At 42.5% G+C, this 27,896-nt stretch overlaps 1 protein-coding gene across 1 annotated transcript in view; it reads right to left on the reverse strand.

Moving 5' to 3' along the window:
- Positions 1-27,098, reverse strand: part of snrnp27 (small nuclear ribonucleoprotein 27 (U4/U6.U5)) — a 29,010-nt gene extending 1,912 nt beyond the window's left edge. Inside the window, exons 1-6 of the mRNA XM_059964525.1 lie at positions 26,939-27,098; positions 23,858-23,987; positions 23,691-23,770; positions 21,859-21,938; positions 15,890-15,954; positions 81-169 (exon numbers count right to left, since the gene is read on the reverse strand). Of these exons, the coding sequence (XP_059820508.1) occupies positions 115-169; positions 15,890-15,954; positions 21,859-21,938; positions 23,691-23,770; positions 23,858-23,987; positions 26,939-26,972 (444 nt within the window). The 5' untranslated portion in view covers positions 26,973-27,098 and the 3' untranslated portion in view covers positions 81-114. The remainder of the gene's footprint in view (positions 1-80; positions 170-15,889; positions 15,955-21,858; positions 21,939-23,690; positions 23,771-23,857; positions 23,988-26,938) is intronic.
- Between the last annotated feature and the right edge of the window lie 798 nt (positions 27,099-27,896).

Here is a 27,896-nt window from a genome sequence, read left to right on the forward strand (position 1 = left end):
AAAACTTGAAGATTTGCTCGCAGATTATAGTGTAAGAGAAGGAACATTTGCTATTATTCTGACCAGTGCCAGGAACTCACATGCCATCATCAGGCAGTCCAGGCCTAAAATAAGTCACGCAATGAAATCCAGAGGTCTGTTAAATCCACCTTTCCTGTTCATATACTGCCTGTATGGGGGAAAAAAGTAAAAATTATTAAAGGGTAACTATTGAAAGCAAATTTTAATGAACACTACTTGAAATAACTGTAAATTATAATCACTATAGAATTTCGAACAATTCAGTTTGCTGTCTTTTGCCAAGGAGGGTATTTTTATAATACTAAGTCACAGTACATCAACTGTAGCTGATTAGATAAACTTATATGAACACAGGGCAAAACATCCAAAATGTTGGAGGAATTCAGCAGGTCAGGCAGCATCTATGGAAATGAACAAACATTTTGGGCTGAGACCCTTCATCAGGACTGGAAAAAAAGATGAGAAGATGAGAAATGTGTTTAATGAACACATTTTGCTTACAGAGTCACTAATGCTTAATAGTGACCATAGCACCGCAACCAAATAAAAGGGCCCAGAGGAAAGTTACATCTCTGAAAAGACATCAGGACCGTTTCCATTTTTTCATTTTTCAATCTTTTTTTTTGATTTCCAAATAAAGAATATACAAATCGGAAGAGGAGTTTAACAAGTAAATAATATAAAAGACAAATAAACAGCAACAGTAAAGACAAAAAGTATATATCAAAATCAAATCAGTAAAATATGCTGTTGTAGCGGTGTGCTACACGCAGCGCTGAAACGACGACACATAGTCGGTGAGCTGCAGTTGCAAAGAGGTTTATTCAAACTTCGCGGCCTTGCTTTAAAGACTTCCTGTTCCCGCCCTCCCTGGGCAGGAAAGCCATAGGGGGCGCATATTCACAGTCCCGTCCTGTGTGCAGGCTTTTCCCCTTGCTGGTGAAGAAGGCTTGGCGCCCTCTTTGGGACCGGCCTCAATGCTGGCACGTGCCACTTTGTGAGCTGGTTCAAGTGCACTGGAGAGTGGGTCGCTACATAACCCCCCCGCCCCCCCAGAACTGGCGATACACCCCCCAATGTCCTCAGACTGGGTCGGACTCTGTTTGGGAGGTCTGCCTCTGCGCCGCGGTGCCTGAATCTCGACCGGCTGCACCAAGTCCACATGGGCCGGTTTGAGTCGGTGCCCTGTGAAAAACTCCTCTTTCCCCCCAATGTCTAGCACGAATGTGGACCCGTTGTTTCTGATCACCGTAATCTGCCCTTCATAGGGCCGCTGTAGCGGTGCCCGATGTCCGCCCCGTCGTACAAAAACGAACTTACAGTTTTGCAGGTCTTTGGGTACGCAGTTCGGGCTCTGTCCATGCTGTGAAGTGGGTATGGGGGCCAGGCTACCGAGCCTCTCGCGTAGTCTGCCCAGGACTGCTGCGGATTCTTCCTCTTGCCCCCTTGGGGCTGGTATGAACTCTCATGGTACGACCAGGGGTGCGCAGTACACCAACTCGGCCGACGAGGTGTGCAGATCCTCTTTGTGCGCCGTGCGGATTCCGAGCAGGACCCAGGGAAGCTCATCCACCTTGTTAGGCCCTTTGAGGCGGACCATGAGAGCCGACTTCAGGTGATGGTGGAAACACTCCACTAGTCCGTTCGACTGTGGGTGGTATGCAGTTGTGTGGTGCAGCTGTGTCCCAAAAAGACTGGCCATAGCTGACCACAGGCTGGAGGTGAACTGGGTGCCTCTGTCGGAGGTAATGTGGGCTGGTACACCAAAGCAAGATACCCAGGTTGCACAAGATTCGGAGGTGGTGTTGGTGAGCGGGACTGCCTCTAGCCATCTTGTGAACTGGTCCACGATAGTCAGGAGGTGCCGCGCTCCTCGTGACCCTGGCAGGGGGCCCACGATATCCACATGAATGTGGTTGAAACGCCGACGGGTGGGGTGGAACTGCTGCAGCAGGGCTTTGGTGTGCCGCTGCACCTTGGCTGTTGGCAGTGCATGCACATTTTGGCCCATTCACTGACCTGCCTGCGGAGTCCCTGCCAAACGAACCTGCTGGCTACCATCTGGACAGTTGACCTGATGAAGGGGTGCGCTAAAATGTGAATGGAGTTGAAAACACACCGCCACCAGGCTACTGGGACGACGGGGCGGGGTTGGCCGGTGGTGATGTCACAGAGTAGGGTCCTCTCACCAGGGCCTATGGGGAGGTCCTGGAGCTGCAAACCGGAGACTGCAGTCCTGTAACTAGGGATCTCCTCGTCTGCCTGCTGCGCCTCCGCCAGCGCTTCACAGTCTACCCCCTGGGACAGGGCTTGGATGTTAGGCGTCCGCCACGACATTGTACTTTCCTGAGACATGCCGGACATCCGTCGTGTATTCGCAGATGTAGGACAGATGTCGCTGCTGGTGGGACGACCAGGGGCTGGATGCTTTCGTGAACGCAAAGAGGTTTGTGGTCCGTGAATGCAGTGAAGGGCCTACCTTCTAAGAAGTATCTGAAATGCCAGATTGCCAGGTATAGCGCCAACAGTTCCCAGTCGAAAGCACTGTATTTGAGCTCGGGTGGTTGTAGGTTTGCTGAAAAACGTCAGGGGTTGCCAGTGACCCTCGATGAGTTGTTCCAGCACTCCACCGACTGCCATGTTAGATGCGTCCACTGTGAGGGCGGTAGGGATGTCTGTTCTGGGGTGCACTAGCATCGCTGCATTTGCCAAGGCTTCTTTGGTTTTAATGAAAGCGGCGGCGGACTTCTTGTCTCAGGTAATGTACTTGCCCTTACCCGACATCAGGGCGAACAGGGGGCGCATGATTCGGGCAGCTGAAAGGTGGAAACAGTGGTAGAAATTCACCATACCCATGAATTCCTGAAGGCCTTTGATTGTGTTGGGTCGGGAGAAATAGCAGACAGCGTCTACCTTGGCGGGCAGAGGGGTTGCCCGGTCTTTAGTAATCCTGTGGCCCAGGAAGTCCATGGTGTTGAGCCCAAACTGGCATTTGGCCGGGTTGATTGTCAGGCCGTATTCGCTCAGTTGGGCATAGAGTTGACGGAGGTGAGACAGATGCTCCTGATGACTGCTGCTGGCTATGAGGATGTCGTCCAAATAGATGAAAGCGAAGTCCAGCTCGCGTTCCACCGCGTCCATTAACCGCTGAAACGTCTGTGTGGCATTCTTTAGGCCGAACAGCATGCAGAGGAACTCGAAAAGGCCAAAAGGGGTGATGAGTGTCATTTTGGGGACGTCGTCTGGATGCATCGGGATTTGATGGTATCTCCAGACAAGGTCTACCTTGGAGAAGATCCATGCGCCGTGCAGGTTTGCTGCAAAGTCCTGAATGTGCGGCACAGGGTAGCGGTCCGGCGTTGTAGCCTCGTTCAGCCTGCGGTAGTCGCCACATGGTCTCCAGCCCCCTGTTGCTTTGGGCACCATGTGTAGGGGGGAGGCTTATGGGCTGTCGGACCACCGTATGATCCCCAATTCCTCCATCCTCTTGAACTCCTCCTTCGCCAGTCAGAGCTTGTCCGGGGGAAGCCTTCCAGCACGGGCGTGGAGGGGTAGTCCTTGTGTCGGAATGTGTCTGGGCATGGCTGCCGTGAACTATGGTGCCAGAACTGATGGGAAATCTGCCAGGACTCTGGTGAAGTCGTTGTCGGACAGTGTGATGGAGTCTAGGTGTGGGGCCGGGAACTGGGCTTCACCCAGGGAGATCACTTGAAAGGTCTTGGCGTGGACCAGTCTCTTCCTTGGCAGGTCGACCAGTAGGCTGTGAGCTCGCAAAAAATCCGCTCCCAGGAGTGGTTGGGCCAGTGTGAAGTCCCACGTGAACTGGCTGGAGCCGAACTGTAGCCGCACCATATGGGTGCCGTTTGTGGCCCTCAGGGTGGGACCTGGTTTTCTGTTGCAGGTGTCGTAACTCGTGGGAGGTAAGACGCTGATCTCGACTCCAGTGTTGACCAAAAAGTGACATCCCGACTGCTTGTCCCAGACATACAGAACGCTATCCCGATGGCCAGCCGCTGTAGCCATCAGCGGCAGCTGTCCCTGGCGTTTCCCGGGAACTTACAGGGCAGGCTACAGCAGCGGGCTTCTGTGCCCCACCACTGGTGGTAGAAGCACCATTGTTTGTTGGTCTCCTCACCCCTGCCTCTGGAGTTAGCGGGCTCTGTGGCCAGGCCTGGTCTGGTTTGCTGCTGGGAGTGTGACCTGGTGATCTGTGCGACGGACGCCCCATTCTCCTTCTTGGCTTTCCACAGCACGTCCGCCCAGGCCGCCACCTTTCAGGGGTTGCTGAAATCCGCGTCGGACAGCAGCAGGCGTATGTCCTCAGGCAGCTGCTCCAGGAACGGCTGCTCAAACATGAGGCAGGCGTTGTGACCTCCGGCCAGGGACAGCATCTCGTTCATCAAAGCCGACGGTGGCCTGTCCCCCAAACCATCCAGGTGCAGTAAGCGGGCAGCTCGCTCGCACCGTGAGAGTCTGAAAGTCCTTATGGGCAAGGCTTTGAATTCTGTGTATTTGCCGTGCTCCGGGGGCGACTGTATGAACTCCTCAACCTGGGCGGCTGTCTCCTGGTCGAGGGAGCTCACCACATAGTATTAACGTGTGGCATCCGAGGTTATCTGCTGAATGTGGAATTGGGCTTCTGCTTGCTGGAATCATAGGTGAGGTTGCAGCGTCCAGAAGCTTGGCAGTTTTAACAAAACTGCATGAACAGATGTGGCATCGTTCATCTCCAGTCCAAATATCGTTTGGGCCTTCGGGGTCACCAGTTGTAGCGGTGAGCTACACGCAGCGCTGAAATAACGACACGTAGTGGGTGAGCTGCAGTTGCAAACAGGTTTATTCAAACTTCGCGGCCTTGCTTTAAAGCCTTCCTGTTCCCACCCTCCCCGGGCAGGAATGCCATAGGGGGTGCATATTCACAGTCCCGTCCCGTGCGCGGGCTTTTCCCCTTGCTGGTGAAAAAGGCTTGGCGCCCTCTTTGGGACCGGCCTCAATGCCGGCGCGCGCCACTTTGTGAGCCAGTTCGAGTGTGCTGGGAAGTGGGTTGCTACACTGTTATATATACACTGCTCAAAGAAAAAACTACAACTCCTCATAACAATCATAAAAAAAAAGATTGGAAATTTTATTGATAAGGAAAAAAAACCCCTCTAACTAAACTGAAACAAAAAAACTAAAAAAAGAGAAAAAAAAAGGAAAGAAAAAGAAAGATTAGGCAGTCCAATTGAGGATAAAATTAGAAAAAAAGAGAGAAAAAACAAATCCTTCCAGTCATCTCTGAACCTTCATGGATAAGGATTTTCCCCAAAGAGAATAAAGAAAAATAAATAAATATAAATTAAATCAAGTGAAAATATTGAATAAAGAGTTGCCAGACTTGTTCAAAATCAAAGGATGCATCAAATGTCCGGCTTCTAATTTTCTGTAAGCTTAGACATGACATAATGGAGGAGAGCCAATAAAAATACAGTAGGCGGGTAAGATTCTTTCCAGTGTAGCAAAATAGCTCTCCTAGCCAGTAAAGTTGAAAAAGCTATCACATGTTGGGCGGAAGCAGACACTCTGCTTGCTTCCTCTGGAATAATCCCAAAAATTGCTGTAAGTGGATTAGATTGAACATCCACATCTATAACTTTAGATAATATTCCAAACACATTCCTCCAAAAATTATTTAAACTTACACATGGCCAAAACATATGAGTTAGAGTAGCCATTTCTGCATTACATCTGTCACAAATAGGGCTTATATTTGGAAAAATATGCGCCAATTTATCTTTGGACATATGGACCCTATGTACTATCTTAAACTGAATTAAGATATGGCGTGCACAGATAGACGAATTATTGACTAAATAATAAATCCTACTCCATTGTTTATCTGAAAGTGAATGCTGAAGTTCTACTTCCCAAGTACGTTGAACTCTATCATTAGGCGACATGCAAGCATTCATTAACTGTTCATAAATGATAGCTATTAATTGTTTTTGAAAAGGTTTAAACTGAAAAATAACATAAGCCAAATTTAAGCCAAAGAGCAGACCAGGGGGCAATTCGGTAAAAAAATCACGTAAAAAATTCCTAACCTGTAGATACCTGAAAAAATGTGTATTAGAAATATCATATTTATCCATCAACTGTGAAAAAGACATTAAACAGTCTTGTAAAAACAAATCTAAAAAAAGTTTTTATTCCCTTAATTTTCCATGTTAAAAAAGCCTTATCCAAAGTTGATGGTTTAAAAAAATTAGAATATTACTAGAAAGTAAAAAATCATTTAATTCAAAAAATCTATGAAATTAAAACCCAATTTTTAAAGTATGTTTAACAATAGGGTTAAGAGCTTGTCTACCTATTCTGGAGAGCGAAAACAGAAGAGGAGCTCCTAATAAAGAAGCTAACGAAAACCCTGTTACTGAATTTTCCTCCAACTGTAACCATAAAGGACCATCTTGGTCATATCATAAATCCAAAAAGTAATATAACGAATATAAATTGCCCAACAATAAAATCTGAAGTTTGGTAAAGCCAGTCCTCCATCTTTTTTTGATTTTTGCAATAAAAGTTTATTCACTCTAGAGCTTTTATTATCCCAAACATAAGATAAAATCAAAGAATCTATTTTATCAAAAAATGTTTTTGGAACAAAAGAGGGAACTGCTTGAAATATATATAAAAATTTTGGTAAAATAACCATTTTTATAGCACTTGTTCGACCTATCAATGACATCAACATATGTGACCATTTAGAAAGTGCCTGTTGGGTATATTCAACTAAAGGGGAGAAATTATACCTATATAGGTCTTTAAAATTTTTTGTAAATTTGATACCAAGGTAAATAAAATGTTTTTTTGGCAATATTAAAAGGTATTTGATCATAATAATCAGAATAATTAATAGGAAATAATTCACTTTTATGTGAATTAAGTTTATATCCAGAAAAAGTACCAAATTCCATAAATATAGATAACAGAAGGAATAGATTTCTTAGGATTTGAAATGTAAACTAATAAATCATCCGCATATAATGAAACCTTATGTATTTTATCCTCTCTCCTAATACCCTGCACAGAATTAGAATCCCTAAGAGCAATAGCAAGTGGTTCTAAAGCCAAATTAAATAATAAAGGACTAAGGGGACAACTCTGACGGGTACCTCTAAATAATCCAAAGTAAGGAGATTTTTGATTATTAGTTAAAAACGCAGCCACCGGGGCATGATAAATCAATTTAATCTAGGAAATAAATCCTGGACCAAAACTGAACCTCTTCAAAACCTGAAATAGGTAAGGCCACTCCACCCTATCAAAGGCATTCTCTGCATCCAAAGATACAATACATTCAGATTCTTTGGCTGAGGGGGAATAAATGATATTTAATAATCTTCGAATATTAAAATGCGAGTACCTATTTTTAATAAATCCTGTTTGATTGCTTGAGATAACATTAGGCAAGATAGTCTCAAGCCTATTTGCTAGAATCTTAGAGAGAATTTTAAAATCTACATTCAGTAAAGAAATAGGTCTCTAGGATACACAGTCCAGCGGGTCTTTTCCTTTTTTTGGAATCAATGAAATTAGTGCTTCATAAAAAGTTTTAGGAAGGTTCCCAGAGGATGTAGAGTCGGTAATGTTTGATGAAGATGTGGTATAAGCATTTCATGAAAGGTCTTGTAAAATTCTACCGTATAACCATCAGGTCCCAGAGCTTTACCTAATTGCATAGAGGATATAGCCTTGGCTATCTCCTCTTGTTTAATGGGTGCATCTAACATATCGGCATCTTGAATCAAAATCTGGGGTATATTTAACCTTTGCAAAAATTTATTCATAATCATAGTACCACCAGAGAATTCAGATTTATAAAGATTAGAATAAAAGTCCATAAATATCTTATTAATTTCATAAGGATCTAAAGTTTCTGTTCTATCTGGTCGACGAATTTTTAAAATCTGTCTTCTGACCATCCCAGCCTTTAACTGACCTGCTAAAAGTTTAGCAGATTTTTCCCATGCATATAAAATAAACTTTTAGATTTAAAAATTTGCTGTTCAATGGGAAAGGTCAGAAGTAAATCATACTGTGATTGAAGTTCGACCCTTTCTTTATATAGGTCTTCAGTGGGTTTAACTGAATACGCTTTATCTGTTTAATTTTATTAATAAGCACTGACAATTCCGCTTTAGTTTTCTTTCTCAAAGCTGCTGAATGAGATTATCTGTCCCCTAAGAAAAGATTTCAAGGAGTCCCATATAACCAGATTTGACATTCCTTCAGTTGTATTAAATTCAAAAAATATAGAAATTTGCTCCTTAATAAAATTAACAAAAGCTGGATCCTATAACAATACGGGGTTCAATCTCCACTGTGAAATTTTCAAAAATCTATCCGAAAGCTTTAACTTTAAGTTAACTTTAAAGGCGCGTGATCTGAAAGCGCAATGATGTCATACATTCAACAATGGAATTTAACAGACATATATCTAAAAAAAAGTAATCAATTTGAGAATATTTACGATGGACGTGTGAGAAAAAAGAGAAATCTTTATCATTGGGGTGTTTATATCTCCAAATATCGACAAGGCCTTATTCTAATAAAAAAGAGTTAATAAAGCTGCCGCTTTATTTGGAAGCGACGGACTGGTTGATGACCTGTCAATCGCCGGATTTAAACAACAATTAAAGTCACCACCCATGATCAGCTTATATTCATTGAGATTCGGTAACTCTGAAAAAAGTTTCTTTAAAAAATCAGAATTATCTACATTAGGTGCGTATACACACACCAGAGCTACCTTTTGCTTGCATAGTAAACCAGTAACAATTAAATATCTTCCAATCGAATCAGTAGTAGTATTAAGGTGTACAAAAGGGATTTTGGGACCAAAAAATATAGAAACGCCTCTTGTTTTACTATCGGACAGCAAGTGAAATAAAGGCCTTTTCCAGAAGTGGAAAAACCTATCCTCATCTTGTTTTCGTATCTGATTTTCTTGCGCAAAAATAGTATCAGCATTAAGTGTTTTTAATTTCTTAATTTTTTTTTAAACGGTAAATGGGATGATTGACACCATTCCAATATATTATATTGATTTTATTAACATCCATGTTTAAAACTGAGTTTAATATTATATAAAAGAAATGTTATGCAAGTACAGATTAAACCAAAAGGCGCAGGTACAACCAGAAGGAGTGATGCATTTACAAAAGAGAAATCCATCAAAAGAACTGCCCAATCAAGAAAAGAACCTACTCTAATAGACCCCTCCCAATAGATAGAAATAAAGGAACCGATAGGCTGGTCCCATGCTAACTAATAACCTTTGACCCTGTTCTCCATCTTGCAGCTCCGTATAATAAAAAAAAGCAAAAATCCCACGGAAAATAGCCATAATAAAAGGCACAAACAGAATTTAACTACTATAATGTTGTCTAACATTAATAAAAACATAATCAACAACGACCATCTTAGAATCAGCTAAAGTAACTTAAACATATATTCAAAAGAAGGAATAAATCAGGGCAAATAATGTTATAAACAATATTCTTTCTCTCGAAAAAGAAAAGTAAATGAGTATATTTTATGTTTATATATATATAACAGACCTAAAACTATAAGTATTAAAGCAAATAAAAGAAATAAAACGATTAATACACAACAAGTCCTACACGGACCACTAAAGTACAATACTATAAAGGTTCCCTGCAAGACAGTTATATATGTACTTGTGGCGACCCACTTCCCAGCGCACTCGAACCGGCTCACAAATCAGTGCCCGCTGGCATTGAGGCCAGTCCCAAAAAGGGCACCAAGTCTGCTTCACCAGCAAGGGGAAAAGCGTGCGCTCAGGACGGGGCTGTGAATACACACCCCCTATAGCATTCAGGAAGGCTTTAAAGCAAGGCCGCGAAGTTCGAATAAATCTCTTTTGCAACTGCAGCTCATTGACTATGTGTCGTTATTTCAGCGCTGCGTGTAGCACACCGCTACATACTATTAATAAGATTTTAAAAAATCGACCATGTCCCATACCAGAGAATGAAAAGGTATACCATGTACTTAACTCAAATGCTCCATAAACAACTCATACAGCAGATACTTCAAAATTACCTACTCAGTAATCGAACTAACTTTAATTTCAGTAGGCTTAACTTTAAGGTTTTTAATATACTCCCATCCCTCCTGAGGAGAGTAGATTCTCAATGATTGAGATTTTTCAGGAAAAATTATCAGCTTTGCTGGAAAGCGAAGGGAGGGATTTAAATCTAATTTATACATTTCACTCATAACTTCTCGATATTTCTTCCTTTTGGGAACGATTTCAGGTGGATAATCTTCGATTATACGAATTTGTGTTGAATTGAAAAATAATTTCTGTTTCTTCCTGCCTTCTCGAATAATAGCTTCTTTAGTCATATAATAATGCGAAGCAAGTACAACTGCTCGAGGACGTAATTCGGCTGAAGCCAAGAAAATGGAATTCTGTGAGCTCTGTCAATTAAGGGGCTAGTTTCAAGGGTCTCATTGAAAAGTGAGTACAGCATATCTGAAAAGAATGTTAACAGATCGCCAGCTTCAGTATTTTCAGGCAGTCCCAGCGTACGCAGATTCCTCCGACGCCCTCTACTATCTAACCCAGGCATGGGCAAACTACGGCCCGGGGGCCATATGCGGCCTGATAAGCTTTTTAATCCGGCCCGCAGAACTTGATGAAATTATATTAATAAACCTTATTAACGTTTTTCCCCCGCAATTCTGGCGTTTTCCCAATAGATGATGCACTCTATATACATTTGTGGCGACCCATTTCCTGGCACATCCGAACCGGCTCACAATTAGCCAGCTTTCCGGCTAAGGGAGATAGCCTGCGGGGATTTGCGAGCTTTGGAGCCTCTGCGCCATGGGGGGCAGGTTGAGGGAGGCTTAAAAGTGAGGCTGGGGATTTCGAATAAAGTTTTTTTCTTCGACTGCAGTTACCGACTCCGTGTCGTAATTTTAGCGCTGCATGTAGCACACAGCTACACATTGACCTTTGATGAGGTGCAGCGTATTACTCCACATTTGCGCTTTACTCTTTGTTCGGCTCAACCTATTTGTGTGAACAGGCGTTCAGCGTCATGAACATCAACAAAGCCAGCCACAGATCCAAGTTAACTGACCAACACCTCAGATCCATCCTGAGAATCGCCACAACAAAACTAAATCCAGACTTTGATGCGCTGGCTAAAAAGGGAGACCAACAACACTGTTCCCACTGAAATTAAAAATAAGTTTCTTTGTTGTGTTATATAAAAAATGCATTTGAAAATATTTTTTTCAATAAGCCTTACATGTTACATGTCATTTCTGGACATGAGTAGTGCGCAGGTGCACGTACGTTCTCAAAATAAAAAATGCGCTCCAGATCAAATAACGCGCTCCGCATACTGGCGCGCTATCACTGTTCTGTCCTTGTGCTGATCATTGTTGAGTTTTGGCACGGGGACAATTGAATAAGGAGCAGGACAAGTAGACCTGCATCTCCTACCGTTTTTTAAATAAAGACAGGCAGGAGGAGAGTGATGATGATAATATCTTGAAGGATAACAGAATTTTCAGCGCTTTAAAATAATAACTGTTACTATTAAAAAAAGCTGTATTTTATTCATTTAATTTTTAGTGTTTTAAAAGTCATTTCAATAAATAGCTAAATACCATGGGACTTCAAAGACAGATATTTTGTTGTAATGCATTTGTTCATTTTCAATTGAAATTAAAGCACATGTTTTCTACATATCCCATGATATTTTATTTTCTCTTATGAGGTGTATTACCAAAACACTCCATCCATCTGCTCCTGGTCCGGCCCCCCTGTCAAATTTTAGAACCCTTTGTGGCCCACAAGTCAAAAAGTTTGCCCACCCCTGATCTAACCCATTCTTTTCTTCGTTTTAGATAGTTCCGAGGTAATTTCATTGATTTTCTTTTCCCTTGAAGATATCTTCATTCCTTGATCTTTAATATTTTGCTTGAATAGATCATGCTCACTCTTGATTCGGGTTGTAGTCTGCTGATTTGTTTGAAGTTGAGAGTCCCAAGTTTTTCAGAGAGTCTTGAATCATAGAAATAGCTTTTTTGAGCTTCCTGCTTGAACTGGCCAGCTTATCAATTTTAAATTTAAGCGATCCGAATTCCGATTTCATGTCTTGTATTGAAGAGAATATTCCTGCTAGTGTAAAAGGTTCCTCCATTTTCTTGATTTGTTCCGTTTGCTCCATTTCAGGGAAAGTCTTCCGGCTTCTCAATTCAATACCAGAGCAACTTTTTTCAGACATTGTAATTAAGTCGTAAATCCTTCAGTAGTAGTAAATCATCAAAACTAAAAGGGATCTGTTAGTGGGATATAAACTATATTAAAAGAGAGAGCAGCTAGGAATGCGACCTACTCCATGTGCTACAAGGTGGAGAATCCACCACCGTTTCCAACGGCCTCCAACCTGACAGTTATCCACCACTACTCTCTGGCAAGACACCTTTCTAATAACATTTACTAACATAACTGATTTCATTGGAGCTTGTTTATCACTAGGGCTACATAAAAGCGATAGCAGCTGAAAAATAGTTGCGGAGTCTTGACCAAAAAGACTTGGAGAAAGATGTTCTCCCTTCTGAGAAAACCTGAAAGCCATAATTCAAAAATAAGGAGTCAACCATTAGAAACAGAGGATGCAAAAATTCTATTATAACCATGTAACAATGATAGCACCGAAACAGGCCACATCGGCCCTTCTAGTCCGTGCCGAACGCTTACTCTCACCTAGTCCCACCGAACTGCACTCAGCCCATAACCCTCCATTCCTTTCCTGTCCATATACCTATCCAATTTCTTTTTAAATGACAATATCGAACCTGCCTCTACCACTTCTACTAGAAGCTCGTTCCACACAGCTACCACTCTCTGAGTAAAGAAGTTCCCCCTCATGTTACCCCTAAACTTTTGCCCCTTAACTCTCAACTCATGTCCTCTTGTTTGAATCTCCCCTACTTTCAATGGAAAAAGCCTATCCACGTCAACTCCATCTATCCCCCTCATAATTTTAAATATCTCTATCAAGTCTCCCCCTCAACCTTCTATGCTCCAAAGAATAAAGACCTAACTTGTTCAACCTTTCTCTGTAACTTAGGTGCTGAAACCCAGGTAACATTCTAGTAAATCTCCTCTGTACTCTCTCTATTTTGTTGACAACTTTCCTATAATTCGGTGACCAGAACTGTACACAATACTCCAAATTTGGCCTCACCAATGCCTTGTACAATTTTAACATTACATCCCAACTCCTATACTCAATGCTCTGATTTATAAAGGACAGCATACCAAAAGCTTTCTTCACCACCCTATCCACGAGATTCCACCTTCAGGGAACTATGCACCGTTATTCCTAGATCACTTTGTTGTACTGCGTTCTTCAATGCCCTACCATTTACCATGTATGTCCTACTTTGATTAGTCCTAACAAAATGTAGCACCTCACACTTATCAGCATTAAACTCCATCTGCCATCTTTCAGTCCACTCTTCTAACTGGCCTAAATCTCACTGCAAGCTTTGAAAAGCTACTTCACTATCCACAACGCCACCTATCTTAGTATCATCTGCATACTTACTAATCCAATTTACCACCCCATCATCCAGATCATTAATGTATATGACAAACAACATTGGGCCCAGTACAGATCCCTGAGGCACACCACTAGTCACCGGCCTCCAACCTGACAGTTATCCACCACTACTCTCTGGCATTTCCCATTCAGCCACTGTTGTATCCATTTTACTACTTCAATATTAATACCTAATGATTGAACCTTCCTAACTAACCTTGTCAAAGGCCTTACTGAATTCCATTGTTACCTATTTATAGCAAGAAACTATGCATTCAACTTGCAAGAAATAATAAGTTCTTATCAAATTAAAACTTGACTGTGCAGATCAAACTATATTTCCAAACTCTTGACATGAATGCAATTGGTTTTATTGTTGTATGATAACAGTGATGGGATTGTTAAGAAGTTGAAAATCTTGCAAGTTAAATCATGCAATTCTCATACTGTGAACAGGCACAATAGATTGGTTAATACAGCCATAGCAAGGGAACCAGGTGTAACCCCAAGCCACTAATCCTTTTGAGTCTTTAACATCATTCACTAAGATTGGCTCAACTGACTGTCACTTCAGCTTAGCATTATTTAAGCTGGAGGATATCATATTTTATTTGGATTAACTGCAATTTTCTATATAGCCTATTTTTGCTACGGTTTTAGAAATAAACTCCTTCCAGTGCATAGGGTAAACTTCAGCAAGTAACTTGCTTCCCCAGGCCATTTGACTCTACAAAGCATAAAGCATAAAGAAACAAAATACTCCACACATTTCTGGACGAGTGCAGTTCCAACAACACAAGACTGATGTCCTTCAGGACAGAACATCCCCTTCCACCCCACTGAATTTCACCATCACCTGGCGTCACCTATCACCTTCCAGCCTGTACTCCCTTCCCCTCCCCCACTTTCTTAATCTGGCTTCCTCCCCTTCCTTCCTTTTTAGTGCTGATCTCCATCAGTACCGTTAATGCTACTCCTTTCCATAGCTGCTGCCTGATCTGCTGAGTTCCTCCAGCAGTTAGTTGCTAACTACCACCTTACATACCAATTGAACACAGTTGATGCGCAATGGTTGCAGGGTATACCATTTACAAAATGCAACATTGTTACTTGCTCAGGAACCTACCAAACAAAACAATCTCAACCACCAAGACCTCAACAAAATTCCTGGATTCTGGAGAGAAGCACAGGACTGAAAACTGCAATGACAATGTTGTAATTCCAGAAGGTGGGGGCTGGGGGGTGGGGGGGGGGGGAGAGAGAGAGACTAGAAAGGAGAAAATTGCAGGCCATTTGCAAAAATCTGTCACTTGGAAAATACTGGAATCCGTAATTAAGCAGCACATTTGTATAACTATTGGCAATCAAGCAAGGTTAACACGGTTTTTATAAAAAGGATATCACATTTAACCAATTTGCAGTTCTTTGAAGTTGCACAGAAAGGAGAACAAGAAGGCATACTGCAGTCACTCTGACAGTATTATAAATTCCAAGCTCTACCAAGGCCAAACACAACAGACCATTTGGGAGTACAACTACTACATATACCCTCATGACTGAGCAATCCTTTATCAGAATAACCATAATTGGTAAAGAAACCCCCTCCACCATCACCTTCTCAAGGGCAATTAATGATAAGTCAATAAATGCCGGCCCAGGTGAAGCTTAGATCACAAACATGAAAGTACACTCGGTAGTCACTTAATTAGATACACCGGCTCATTAGTGAAGATATCTTTATCAGCCAATTATGTGGCAGTAATTCAATGAAAAACATGCTGCCATGGTTAAGAGGTTCATTGTTGTTTAGACGGAACATCAGAAAGAGGAAGAAATGCAATGTAAATGACTGACTGTTGGTGCTGGACAGAGTGGTTTGAGTATCTCAGAAACTGATCTCCTGGGTTTTCCCATGCACAACAGTCTCTAATGTTTAACAGAGAAAGGTGTAAAAAACAACCCACAAAAACTTACATTGAGCGGTAGTTCTGTGGACAAACCTTGTTAATGAGCTCAGACTGGTTCAAGCTAACAGGAAGGCAACAGTAATTCAAATAACCGCATGTTACAACAGTGGTGTGCAGAAGAGCATCTCTGGATGAACACCACATTGAACCTTGAAGTAGATGGGCTATAGGAGCAAAAGATCACGAATTTACATAGGATATGTTCAGGTAGTACCCAATAAAATGGCCACTGCCTTTATACATATTCTAACTATTCTATATACTCACCGATATTTTCTTTTCTGCTGTACATTAACAGCATAAGCATTAACCGAACCCTCCACTTTCTTTCCCTGCAAAACAAAAATCAGACCACAAATCAGAGTACACAATCGCAAATTGTGATCTGGGTGGCTAGAAGGCTTCATACAATGTCCAGCTGAGCAAGATCCAACAGATTTATGTCCAATTTAACCAGTGCCAAAATAGCACCTTACAATAACTGAGTAACTGCAGATGCTGGAAATCTGATGAATGGTCTTTGACATTTACTCTGTTGTTCTTTCCACAAATGCTGCCTTACCTGCCAAGTTTTTTCCAGCATTTCCAGCTTTTACTTTAGTGTCTCGCAGTCACGGACCACTGAAGCAGTACAGCTGGTTTGAAGAAAGAAAAAATTAAACAGTAGTGTGCAGTCTTATTACTATCTATTGGAAGGTGATTTTATTTTTGTTGAGATAGGAGACCCTACTGAATTCTTCATTTTGGGCTATACTGCCCATGAAGAATACCAGCAGCTGCCTGCTGCATAATTAGGGATTCCCAATATAGAAAAAAATTACATAGCTACCACGTGCCTACAAACATTGCACATTAATTAATGGCCAATGTAAAAGATTAAGGTTATCATTTAATCTGTTAAGGATTTGGGTTGCAAGTGCACAACGCTTTTAGGTTACAATTTACATTGCTAAACATTTAGGTATATTTAAAATTATGTTTATTGGGATGTGCTCATCATTAATCGCCCTAGAACCACATTGTTAAATCACTGCAATTATTCTTACCCGTCTCTGGTTGTTAGTGTAATAACTGCACTGGACAATTTTGCAGCTAATTCTTGAGCACAAGTGTTCTACAGTGGGGAAGCTGTCTGATTTCAAAGCAAGTTAATTAACACAATTATAATCAGAAACTTTTAAGTTTGGAATTTTACTCTGTATCCCACACACAGGGGCTCCCTAGGTTATAAATTAGCTCATAATGGAAATTTAATTTTATACAAAATTTCCCATTCATTTTAAAGCATTTTTGAAGTAATAATGATGTTGTTTCCTGATATTTGTTAATGACTTGATACAGCAAATATTCCATATCTTAGTTATGGGTGGCGTTAGGATGACGAGTCATAAGGTGAAATTATAGCAAGTACATGTACAGCAATACAACATGGCAACAAAAAATGGATGTTTCTGACTAATGGAGAAATTGACTAAAGGACAATTCTCAGGAATGGAGCCCTTACCTAACCCAGGGATTGCCTGGATATATTGATTTATGTATTATATACTAAGTAAAGAAGCAATAGCCCTAGCACTGCCTGAGATACTCCAGTCTTACCACAACTTGTATGTCTTTGGGACTAAAAGCATTTTTTACATTCACACTGATTATTTTGTACAAGCCTCAAATTAGTTAGCTAGTATTTTTAATATATCATCTGCACCAGCAGTGTAAACAGCCAACCTGATCAGAATCCCTTACATTCATTCCCTCTATCATCAAACAGCAGTATAACATGTATTTAATATTCACCATAGTCTCCTAAACGATATCTCCAAAAACTTTGACATTTCACATAGAGACAGCAAGTTCTGCAATGGGGTTTCTAAATCTATTAGAGCGCTTAGTTGTTGCATGCAGACTGCTTTGCTTTACTGCTTGGCAGTTGTAGCAGGGCCTGCAGATTTCTTGGATCCACAGGAAGCAAGATGTATGGGTATGAAAACAGATCAAGGTGTGAGAATGATGGCCAAAGCCAGTCCAATGGTCTTACACAGAATGCACAGTACAGAAGCCTAATGACATATCAGTCAGTTCAGATACAGATACCTATTCCAAACCTCAACATCATTCTCTCTTTGGAATTGCTTGACTGAAGTATCGCAAAATGCTTTTCTTTCTTTTTTTCCTGATCCGGTTCCTATTAAATATACCATTCTGTTCATTTTAACTATTCCAACTAGTAAGATGTTCCAAGGTCTAATCACTCATGTGAACTTTTGCCTGGATCATCATATATTTAAAACTTTGGCATTATCCACTATTTTGAAATGATATTCAGAAATCCAGACTCCAAAGCATTTATGTCAACAGTACTCCCTGCACTAATTCATTCTACTATCTATCTTCAACTGAAATTTTTTGGATAATGACTTGGCATCTGTTCAGATATGTAATCAGGAATCTGTACTAAATTAAGCCTATCTGAACATCTTGCCACTCAGACATCCACATTCTCCCACTCTCTCAATACTCATGGTTTCTCATTGAACTGAAAACCCAAAGGTACAATTTCAGTCATTGGCATTAAATGTCAAGTATCAGGAAAAGCATCAGCAGACTACTCAAGACAACACTAAATGAGGCTTTGATAGATCTGAGACATTACTTCATATCTGTCTTTCTACTAAAATTATTAATTCTTATTTAACCATAACTCAGCCACCATTACCATTTCAGGAAGAGTTCTACACATCTACCACCCTGTACGTAAAAGTGTTTACTAATTTCACACCTGAAAGAGCTGGCACCAATATTTGGACTATTTCACCTCAGCTCAAGCTTTACAAACCAATAACTTCTCACTATTTATCTGTTCAATTTTCTTAAGCTTGAAAACTGCAACCACATTGTCCATTACATTTTTTTAAAATTCCAGAGCAAACAATCCCAAGATTTTCTTATCTCTTGAAATTTAACCCAAGGAGGCCGAGTATCATTCCACATGACAGAGGACATAGATTTAGGGTGAGAGTAAAGAGATTTGAAAAGGGTCTAAGTAATAATTTCATCATGCAGAAAGCAGTGTGTATAAGGAATAAGTTTCAAAAGAAAGCCATTAAGACAGATAATAACAGATAATAAGGAAGTAGTGATCATAACATGATAAGTTTTTATCTACAATTTGAGAGGGATAAGGGCAGATCAGAGGTGTCAGTGTTGCAATTAAATAAAGGAGACTATGGAGCCATGAGGGAAGAGCTGGCCAAAGTTAAATGGGCGGATGCCCTGGCAGGAAAGACAGTGGATCAGCAGTGGCAGATATTCTTGGGGATAATACAAAAGATGCAAAAGCAGTTCATTCCAATGAGAAGGAAGGATTCAAAGAGGGGGAAGGGGCCACAGTGGTTGACAAAGGAAGTCAGGGATTGTAAAAAGAAGTATGACAGGGCTAAGATGAGTGGGAATACAGATGATTGGGAAAGTTTTAAGGAACAGCATATCTTAACTAAAAAAGCAATACGGAGAGAAAAAATCAGGTATGAGAGTCTAGCCAGGAATATAAAAGGGGATAGCAAGAGCTTTTTTAGCTATGTGAAGAGAAAGAAGATAGTTAAGAACAATGTTGGCCTCTTGAAGAATGAATTGGGAGAAATTGTTATGGGAAACAGGGAAATGGCAACAGAATTTAATGCGTACTTTAGATCTGTCTTCACCAGGGAGGACACAAACAATCTCCCAGATGTATGGATGGGCCAGGGTCCAAGATATCAGAGGAATTGAGACAGATTGACATTAGGAAAGAAACTGTGATGAGCAGACTGGTAGGACTGAAGGCTAATAAATCCCCGGGTCCAGATGGTCTGCATCCGAGGGTTCTAAAAGAGGTGGCTCAGGAAATTGCGGATGCATTGGTAATCATTTTCCAATGTTCCTTAGATTCAGGATCAGTTCCTGAAGATTGGAGAGTGGCTAATGTTGTCCCACTTTTCAAGAAGGGAGGGAAGGAGAAAACGGAGAACTATCGCCCTGTTAGCCTAACGCCAGTCGTGGGGAAGAAGCTTGAGTCCATTATTAAGGACGAAATAGTGGCACATCTTGATGGCAGAAATAGGATTAAGCCGAGCCAGCATGGATTTACCAAGGGCAAATCATGCTTGACTAATCTGTTGGAGTTTTTTGAGGGTGTAACAAGGATGTTAGACGAGGGTAAGCCAGTGGATGTTGTGTACCTAGATTTTCAGAAGGCATTCGATAAGGTGCCACATAGGAGATTGGTGAGTAAAATCAGAGCTCATGGCATTGGGGGCAGGGTTTCAACATGGATAGAAAACTGGTTGGCAGATAGAAAGCAAAGGGTAGCAGTGAATGGGTGTTTCTCGGACTGGCTGGAGGTGACTAGTCGGGTACCACAGGGCTCTGTATTGGGACCACAGCTCTTTACGATTTATGTCAACGATTTAGATGACGGCATTGAAAACTATATCAGCAAGTTTGCTGACGATACTAAACTGGGTGTCAGTGTGACATGTGAAGAGGACGTTAGGAGAATACAGGGAGACTTGGATAGGCTGGGTGAGTGGGCAGATACTTGGCAGATGTCATTCAATGTGAATAAATGTGAAGTTATCCACTTTGGAAGCAGGAACAAGGGGGCAGAGTATTGTCTGAACGGTGTAGAGTTAGGTAAGGGGGAAATGCAAAGAGACCTAGGAGTCCTAGTTCACCAGTCAATGAAAGTGAATGAGCAAGTGCAACAGGCAGTGAAGAGGGCAAATGGAATGTTGGCCTTTGTTACAAGGGGAATTGAGCACAAGAGCAAGGATGTCCTTTTGCATTTGTACAGGGCCCTGGTGAGACCAAACCTGGAATATTGTGTACAGTTTTGGTCTCCACGTTTAAGGAAGGACATTCTGGCAATTGAGGAAGTGCAGCGTAGATTCACTAGGTTGATTCCTGGGATGGCAGGGCTGTCTTACGCAGAGAGATTGGAGAGATTGGGCTTGTACACGCTGGAATTGAGGAGATTGAGAGGGGATCTGATTGAAACATTTAAGATAATTAAAGGATTTGTTAGGATTGAGGCAGGAAATATGTTCCAGATGTTGGGAGAGTCCAGTACCAGAGGGCATGGATTGAGAATAAGAGGTCAGTTATTTAAAACAGAGTTGAGGAAGAGCTTCTTCTCCCAGAGAGTTGTGGAGGTGTGGAATGCACTGCCTCAGAAGACGGTGGAGGCCAATTCTCTGGATGCTTTCAAGAAGGAGCTAGATAGATATCTGATGGATAGGGGAATCAAGGGATATGGGGACAAGGCAGGGACTGGGTATTGATAGTGAATGATCAGCCATGATCTCAGAATGGCGGTGCAGACTCGAGGGGCCGAATGGTCTACTTCTGCACCTATTGTCTATAACAATTCAAAGAGATTTGTATAGGTGATTGGATACAAAAAGGTTAGGGGACTATTAGGTAAATGGGACCAACTTAGATGGGCACTACACAGACATGGACAAATTGGTCTGAGACCCTGTTTCTATGCTGTATTACTCTAAGGTTCATTCCATGACATTATCCACCGTTATTTACCTCTGCAAAAGATCCAATCAAATTTCTCAGGCATTATGTACCATAAAAGTCTGTGCCACCTTTCTATGGTAAACTGGAAATGTATTTAGTCTATCCTTAATTATGGCACTTGAAGCATGATATTATTTGCAGACTACCCCCAGCAGAAACCATAACTGTGTTGGCTGCTGACACAAATTTACACATTTTTCTCTATGCTTTAATGTTTCAATGTACTGTACATGTAAGAAATATCTCCTGACTACAGGAATGAGTGTCATGTAAGTTCCTGATACACCCTTCTTATTCTTCATAAAGTACATAATGTGGCCATATAAAGGAATGTTTCTTCAACTGAGAAAACTATAGAAAAGTATGAGAATTATCACTAGCATCTTTTAAAACCCAGGAGAGACCCATATGCTCCTTGAAATATGTCCTTCTTTAGTATTAATTGTTGTGCATTATTGTTATTTTGCTTCCGCTAATTTGGCAAGTTCACATTCATGATTCAAGATTAGTTTACTCAGAACTATAGTTGTTGGAAATGGTATGCAGTGACAGTGCCGGGTCTGTAGATCCATATTGTATGTAACGCATCCAACTCAATTTAATTTTTAATTTAAATTTTAAATTTAATCTTGATCCAACCCAAAAAAGTTAAGAATTGAAGCATTTCCACTTACCTTTGAAGTGTCAAAAGCACCAAATCCCATCAACTTTAACATTTCAATTTCTTCCTCTGTTTTCCCCTCCATATCTGCTTCTAAATAGAAATATACATTTTGTGTAAGCAATTCCCAATTGTACACCTATAACCAATACCATTACTTTTCTAGTTTTACTGTTGTTATTGCAAATATTTTGGTGGCAGGGTAGAGATAAGTCTCTACCAAAGGAGATGCAAGGAGCTTCTTCTTTCCTTTAGCCTGCAGGTCACTCTTGGACAAAGTGAAACACCTGCTTAGCCCCCGGATCAGGATCACATGAAGCCATGGGAGCAGGTGGTGGATGGTTGTATGAGCAGCTGATGCATATCACAAGTCCTAGTTATCTGACTGCTGATGCAAAGGACACAATCTCTAAAGGATAATGGCTGAGGTCACTTGTCTCGTAAGGACACTGCCCAGAAGGCGGCAATGGCAAACCACTACTACAGAAAAATTTAACAAGAAGGATCACGGTCAAGACCACGATAGCCCATATACGACACATCAGATAATGATTGAATGAATGAAGAATATGAATGGACTTGAAATTAAGGACCTGAACTGAAGGAAAGCTGATTTCTCCAATTGTCTATTTGCAACTAGTGGGAGTCATTCAAATTAGTGAGAATTTGGGACCAACATTTTCAGTTAATGGTGAACGCCAAGGCCAACAGCTCAAGGAACCGATTTAAGAGTTATTTATGGATTGAAGAAACAAAGTAGCTTTGGCAGGTATAGGTAACTGAAAACAGGAGAAGCCGAACAGAAGCACTGAAAGTACAGGGTAGTTAATTAATCTATAAATTATGAGAGCAAAAAGGTGTCAGGAAGTAGCACAGCAGACAAAATTAAGAAGATCCCAAAGCTTGGAACGTGAACGTTACAGGCAAGAGAGTAACCAAGGAAAGAGAAGGGCTCATTAGAGATCAAAGTGTGTGAAATCAGAGAACAAAGATGAAGTCTTAAATGAATACTTAAAATGTTCAGGAAAAGGAAAGAGGAATTCTACAACAAGTTATCATTGAAAAGGATGAAGTAACTACCTCTCACTAAGTGGTCAGGACAGAAAAGCTGAATGCGGAACCAAGTCAATTCTTATTCTCACCTGATATCTTTATCTGTTCTCTTTCAGTTGAAGCCGTTACATGAGCTAGCCTGGATGATTTTTCTTATTTAAAGCAGCCAGATAATAACCTCCCCACTCTTTAAGCTAAAAGACAGGATCAGTGTCACTTTCACAAAAGTCTTGCCAAAAAAAATGTGAATAAGTTTACACTCTCACTTAAGAGGAGAGATGATGGTCAAAATTCAACAGTCCACCAACAATTAAAATAAGAAAGTCCCTCTTTGAAAACAACCCCAAGTTTGCCCTATCAAAGATTATTGACCTGAAATACTAACAGTTTTCCACTCCATGGGGATATAATTTAATTACTACCATAAGGCAAGACCCATGGTTCTGTCTGCCTGGTGAATACTTCCAGAATTTAGTGTTTTTTAATTTTAAAGTTTCGTCCGTTAGCCCCATTGATGATTGGTATTGTTCCCACAACTCCAACCTTCCTCAAAGCTATTATATAAAATTACAAATTCTCTCTACATTACTACATGCCTAATTACATTAACATTCAACTTGCTAGCAAAAAAAAGCCACAATTTTTTCACCACTGCTTGGGCTAATAAATGGAGCTGAGAAACTAACTAACTGTTTGAAGACAAATGAAATTTGGGCAATTCAAAGGTGGAGATCAGATCAATAAATCAGACTTTAATAAGTTTGCACTTTTATGGTTTGCCCTATCAGTTACCTGAAATCTCATGTTCTTTTGTTTCCTGATCTTTCTGCCTTGAAGGAGATGCTGAACTTGATCTATGCCGCCGTGGAGACCTATAGTACATCAGAAAGCACAAAATTATTTTCAGCAATTTACACAAATATAGCCAAAATGCTGTACATATCAAGTTCAAAACGAACCTTGAGCGCCTTCTGTGAGGTGATCTTGAACGACTCCTTCTGCGCTCTCTATCTCGTTCTCTTGATCTGGATCGCTCACGTCGCCTGGCTCTCTCTCTTTCTCTGGATGTTGACCTTGACCGCCGACGCTCTGATTTCATAGAGAAAAAAATTATACATCCATTAATAATCACAAACCACAATGCTAAATGAGTAAATTTAATTACCTTGAAGACTTAGAAGTTTGCAAAGATTTGGCACGGCATCCAAAATTTTGACAAACTTCTGTAGATGCATGGTGGACAGTATATTGACTGGCTGCATCACAGCCTGGTATGGAAACACCAATGCTCTTGAACAGAAAATCCTACAAAAAGCAGTGGACACAGCCCAGTCCATCTTGGGTAAAGTCATCCCCATCACTGAGCACAGCTACACACAGCATTGCTGCAGGAAAGCAGCAACTATCAAAGACCTCCACCACCCAGGTCATTCTCTCTTTTCACTACTGCCATCATGAAGGTGGTACAGGAGCCTCAGGACACACACCACCATGTTCAGAAACAGTTATCACTCCTCAACCATCAGGCTCTTGATCTAGAGGGGATAATTTCACTTGTCCATCATTGAAATGCTTCCACAACCGATGAACTCACTTTCAAGGATTCACCTTATGTTTTTAATATTTATTGCCAATATTTTTCTTGCTTTTTGTATTTGCAATTTGTTGTCTTTCACATACTGGTTGTTGCAGTCTTTCATTGATACTATCATAGTTATTGGTGTAATACACTGTAACGTTTCACTGTTAATGTACTGGCTTCCCTGTACTGTTCCACTGCTGAGGTAATGGTTTCTCTGTAGCAGCAAAGCTTGAATTACGACTAGAGGTAACACAGTAGGCTAGCCAATGAATGGGATGTTGTTCTTTCATGTGTGTCTGGGAGCTGAGAATTTGCAGTCTCTTGCTGGGGAGAGATGAGGAAAGAAGATGTGAATGGAGAGTTGGTAGACCTTGGATGGGGTGGACTTGGAGCGAGGGTCCAAAGGTCAGCGACGATCGGAGGAGGTCGATGGTGGACGAATGGCCTTATCAGTGAGCTCCAACATTGCACAGTAGACTGTTTCATGAGAATGGCCCCCTTTTTTCTGATTTCTTTACTAACCATATAGTCAAATTAAAAATTATAAAGTGCAATTGTTTAATCACATATTGTGTATTGTTTGTTATTTCGTGATACTGATTTGTAACGAGACACATCGCGCAGCATTGACCCAAATGAATTTTCTTAAGTTTGGCTGGACCGGGGGGGGAGGGGGGAGGAGAGGGTGCTATCACCCCCTATATTAAGCCACTAGCCGAAGCAAGAGTTACATTGGATCTGTTGAACATGTCCACAGGTAAAAGAATCGCAGTGTTGTATACGGTGACATATACTGTATGTAATTTGATAATAAATTTACTTTGAACTACATGGACAATCTCAAATTTATACAGATCTATGGCAAGTGGGCTGAACTCTAAAATAATCCAAATCACTGGCAACACGACATAAACCTGAAAGTAAATTTAATTTGTTGACAACACTGGGTACAATTTTGCCAGTGGAACAGGTGAACTATTCAAAAATACCTTAATGGGGGGGGAGAAGTCATGAACAGGTACTAACCTTCTGCGTTCTCAAACCACAGAAACAAAACTACTCCAGTACTACGCGCTCTGCTCTCCGTGCAGTAATCACATTCTGAATTTTATATCAACTATTGAGCTGGATCTTGTACTGGTTAAAGATAGTAGAGATTGTAAGGTTAAAGGACAGAGAAAAGAGAGAAAAAAGGGCCCAAGGACTTCACACAAAGACGAGAAATTTCAAACAGATGCTGAAGGTCAAGAATAGGGAGTGTTGGGTAATGGTGTAATACAAGTCAATTTTGGGTGAGTTCAAATTTGTTAATCCTGCAAGGTGTGATGGGAGAACACTGAACATCCGAGATTCAAGTGACAAAAACCACACTTGAAGGTTTAAGTAGATAAACACACACAAAATACTGGGGACAGTGGGGGAGGGCACAGAGGGGACAGTTGGGTAAAGGAGGGATGGAGGGATGTGTGAGGGGTATGAGATGGGAAGGAGTGGAGGGAGGGAGGGGTGGAGATGGGGTAGAGGAGTGAGAGAAAGAGGAGCTAGGAATGGGGAAGGGTGGAGGAGGAAGGGGGAGATGGGGAAGAGTGGAGGAGGGAGGGAGATGGGGAAGAGTGGAGGAGGGAGGGAGATGGGGAAGGGTGGAGGAGGGAGGGAGGGATGGGGAAGGGTGGAGGAGGGAGGGAGGGATGGGGAAGGGTGGAGGAGGGAGGGAGCGATGGGGAAGGGTGGAGGAGGGAGGGAGAGATGGGGAAGGGTGGAGGAGGGAGGGAGAGATGGGGAAGGGTGGAGGAGGGAGGGATGGGGAAGGGTGGAGGGAGGGAGGGAGGGAGGGAGGGATGGGGAAGGGTGGAGGAGGGAGGGAGGGAGGGATGGGGAAGGGTGGAGGAGGGAGGGAGGGAGGGATGGGGAAGGGTGGAGGAGGGAGGGAGGGATGGGGAAGGGTGGAGGAGGGAGGGAGGGAGGGAGGGAGGGATGGGGAAGGGTGGAGGAGGGAGGGAGGGAGGGATGGGGAAGGGTGGAGGAGGGAGGGATGGGGGAGGGGGAGCGGATGGGGGAGGGTGGAGGAGGGGGGAGGGTGGAGGAGGGGGGAGGGTGGAGGAGGGGGGAGGGACGGGGAGGGGACTGGCAAGGGTGGGGAGGGATGTGGAGGAGTCGGTAGGGCACGGTGTGGAAGGAAGGCGTGAGGGGCTGGTAGGAAAGGTGGACAGTGGGGAAAATAGGATTTTGAAGTCTGCACGTTGCCCCTGGACCCTCGGTTGCCACCCCCTGAGGCGAGCGTGTCGGTGGGTTATCCATTTTACTGTAACTCGTCCCAGTGCGAGGGTCGGGAGTCGGAGGGATGATGATTCCCTTCGACAGAGCACCGACTCGACATGCCGAACGCCCCTGCCCTTCCAACCTCGCCGGCACTGGGGGAAACCGAAACCCACCACCATCCCCCGAGCCTCACACTCACCCCTCCGCGGCGACCTGCTCCGGCTCCGACCCATGGCCACGGCCCGAAACCTAATAGCCGAACCTTCCAGAAGTCTATACCCACCACGAAGCCTCGCCGTCGGCGCCCGGCGCCCCCTGCCGACCCGGCGGACCGCAATGCAGCCTGGGTCTCCAAGGGAGATCGGGCGCCTGGCGCCCCCTGCCGACCCGGCGGAATGCAATGCAGCCTGGGTCTCCAAGGGGGGGGGGGAATCGGGGGATCAGGCGCCAGGCGCCCCCTGCCGACCCGGCGGACCGCAGTGCAGCCTGGGTCTCCAAGTGCGCGTCACTCAGCCGCATTTGTCAAGATCAATAATAGCCAGAACTTCGACCAGACATTGTTGCAAATGGCCAATGGGTTAGAACAGAAATTTGCCACATCTGCAGGGAAATATGGTTACCAATGATGCTGGGGGAAGAGACAAAGAGATCTAATCCACTGATTATAACTATGTGCGAACTTGAACTACGGGTACAACATCTGAACAGCTCGCTACAGATAACATTTGAATCGCTATTACAAGTTTGGTGTGGCGGAAGGTACACAGAGAAAGCAGCTGCAGAATGAAAATACAACTAACTTACTCCACTGGACAGATTTTTCTGAGTGTAAAGGCATGATGATCAGAGCAACTTTAATGAATATTAATCAAACTAGGTGGAGATGTACCTCTACCAAATGAGGTATAAGGTGCCCCTTCCCTTCGCTAGCCTCAAGGTCACCCTTGGGCAAGGTGTAGCACCTGCTTAGCCCCCCCCCCCCACAAAATCAGGGTCACATGAAGTTATGGGAGCAGGTGATGGATGGTCATATGAGCAGCTGGTGCAGATCACAAGTCCTGGTTATGTGACCACTGATGCCAGGCAGACAATCTCTGAAGAGTACCAATAATGGTTGGGGCCACCCACTTTGTAAAGACACTGCCCAGAAGAAGGCA

Source organism: Hypanus sabinus, chromosome 1 (genome assembly GCF_030144855.1).
Source record: "Hypanus sabinus isolate sHypSab1 chromosome 1, sHypSab1.hap1, whole genome shotgun sequence".
NCBI classification, from domain to species: Eukaryota; Metazoa; Chordata; class Chondrichthyes; order Myliobatiformes; family Dasyatidae; genus Hypanus; species Hypanus sabinus.